At 36.2% G+C, this 2,134-nt stretch overlaps 1 protein-coding gene across 1 annotated transcript in view; it reads right to left on the bottom strand.

Annotated features, from left to right (window-relative positions):
- Positions 1-356: 356 nt before the first annotated feature.
- SLC30A4 (solute carrier family 30 member 4) overlaps positions 357-2,134 on the bottom strand; it is a 22,002-nt gene continuing 20,224 nt past the window's right edge. The window contains exons 6-7 of the mRNA XM_006170723.3: positions 1,923-2,057; positions 357-1,311 (exon numbers count right to left, since the gene is read on the bottom strand). Of these exons, the coding sequence (XP_006170785.1) occupies positions 1,157-1,311; positions 1,923-2,057 (290 nt within the window). The 3' untranslated portion in view covers positions 357-1,156. The remainder of the gene's footprint in view (positions 1,312-1,922; positions 2,058-2,134) is intronic.

Below are 2,134 nucleotides of genomic sequence, written 5' to 3'. Positions count from 1 at the left end.
ACATTTCTGCTCTAATAATAGTGGAAAACCTCAAAACTACATCTTGGAGTTTCTAGAGTCCATGGAGAATTCCTAGCCTGCATCAGAAACCAGATATTCTCCCTGGAGTAATGGAACTGATCTGCAGGTGAGTGGCGGGTATTACAAACTGAACCTTCGCCCTCTAGAAGTTTACCCTGAAGGGCACCCACAGATGAGCTGGTATGAAGGCAGGCACCAAGGCACCACGTAACCTTTTTGTAGAGGACGTTGACAGTTCTTAAAGGAACAGAAGATCATTACATCCTGGTGCAGTCTCTTCCTGTTCTGAAAACACTTCCATGGAGAGTAAAAGTGATTCTGGGAAGACACCAATCTCCAACTCCCAACCCCATCCTTGCTCATTTATTTTGTTTGAAATTATCATATAGTAATTTGAGTTTAAGACTAACTTTTGCCATTCAGAATAATTTTGGTAATTTAACAAGAGAGACCACAATATGTAAAGATTTGGTTCTGATATGATTACAAATAATCAAAAACATTAATTTTTGAGTTTTAAAACCCTGTAACATCTGGAAAAAGCTGTTTATAAAGTATAACTATCACAATAACATTAAGACTTATTTGTGAAAAGAAAAAAAAACATTTCTGAAACACTGGGGAATACATGCTTATTCCACTCTCTGGGTAATTACTAGGATTCTGTGAAATCTGTTGAGAAGGAATATCGGTAAAAAGAGAGCAGCAATTCCAGAAGCTGGGTGTCAAGATTACGTAATTTTAAAAAATACAGTTTTCCAGCACTGGCTTAATAGAAAATGTCCCTTTAAAAGTATTTGTAAATGCAAATACTGAATTCTTGATGCTTCCTTTAAGACATGGACTCTGTCAAATTAAAGAAGTATGGTCTTGGATTGTCTTCTGTGAGGTATCTGTAGAGTCACATCTCATTCTGTAAACAGTGTTTTGGAAACATTTTCATCTGAAGAGCACGGTGAAGTCTCATTTTATCATTAAACAGACTAGCACTGTCCGGCTGGACTGTTTTGAGAAACTGGTGCTTGGTGTGAACACAGGTGTCAGGAATCCCACTTTCGCATTTAGGTTTGCATTTATTGCTCTCGAGTCTGTGACTGCAGAATAAATAAGGCAGGAGTCCCCAACACAGATAAAATTAGGGACTGGAACTCTGACAATTTGCACAAGTTCTGTCCACTTCTTGCCTGTAACTCTGAAGCTGAATAGTACATTTATACATGCCAAATGTGTTCAATAATAAATGCTTTGCTCTGGACTGTACTTCCTCCCATTTAGATGAACTTCCAGGAACTGCAATGGCAAGAAAATATTATTTTTCATTGTACATAGCTGCGCATTAGTGAACAAGATACAGGGAAAAGTAACCTTAGTACACGATGAACATGCTTTTATTAGTCTGATTTCCAGACTCTCTAAGCTATTCAGTTAGTGAAGTAGTCAGCTCACACACCCAGAATGGCTTCCCATTACTGCAATCTTCCCAGTCTGCTCTCAGGTAGAGAACACTAGACATCAACCACAGACTGTCATTAAAGACCATATGCACCTTTTTAAATCATGTGCACATATTTCTTTGATAAAAATAAAATAGCATCAATCCATCAATCTATGAATGATTTTAAAGAGATAAACATGAGGGTCTAGATTTTCTTATGTAGAAAAGAACATGGTAAACATAATGCTTTTAGCCTACTGTAAAAGTAAATGTATATGATCTCATCTATAAAATTACTCTTGTGCTGTCAATATTGACCTACGACTTACTTCTGAAAAGCCTCACTCTCCCTTAAAACAAATCTCTACAGCAGAAAAGTCTTTCTACTTAATTACAAGCACAGATGTTTAGTTCCAAAGACAGAAATCCACCAACCCTAGGCCCACATTTATCATCAGCAACATACTTAGCTGTATGTGAACGATAGCAGTAGATTTTCCTGAAGTGAGAGACCAGATATTTAAATCTTCCACTGAATATACATCTTCTATTTTCATCAAGGCTTCTTTGATATAGTCTACATTCAAATGGCTTGGTACACCTATTAGTTTGGAATATATAACTTATAAGTAAAAAAGAAATTTTACATTACTGATAGGATATATATATATATATATT

This window comes from Tupaia chinensis, unplaced genomic scaffold, assembly GCF_000334495.1.
Source record: "Tupaia chinensis unplaced genomic scaffold, TupChi_1.0 Scaffold148874_1, whole genome shotgun sequence".
NCBI classification, from domain to species: domain Eukaryota; kingdom Metazoa; phylum Chordata; class Mammalia; order Scandentia; family Tupaiidae; genus Tupaia; species Tupaia belangeri.
The sequence above is the reverse complement of the archived record's forward strand: the minus strand, read 5'-3'. Positions and strand labels throughout refer to the sequence as shown.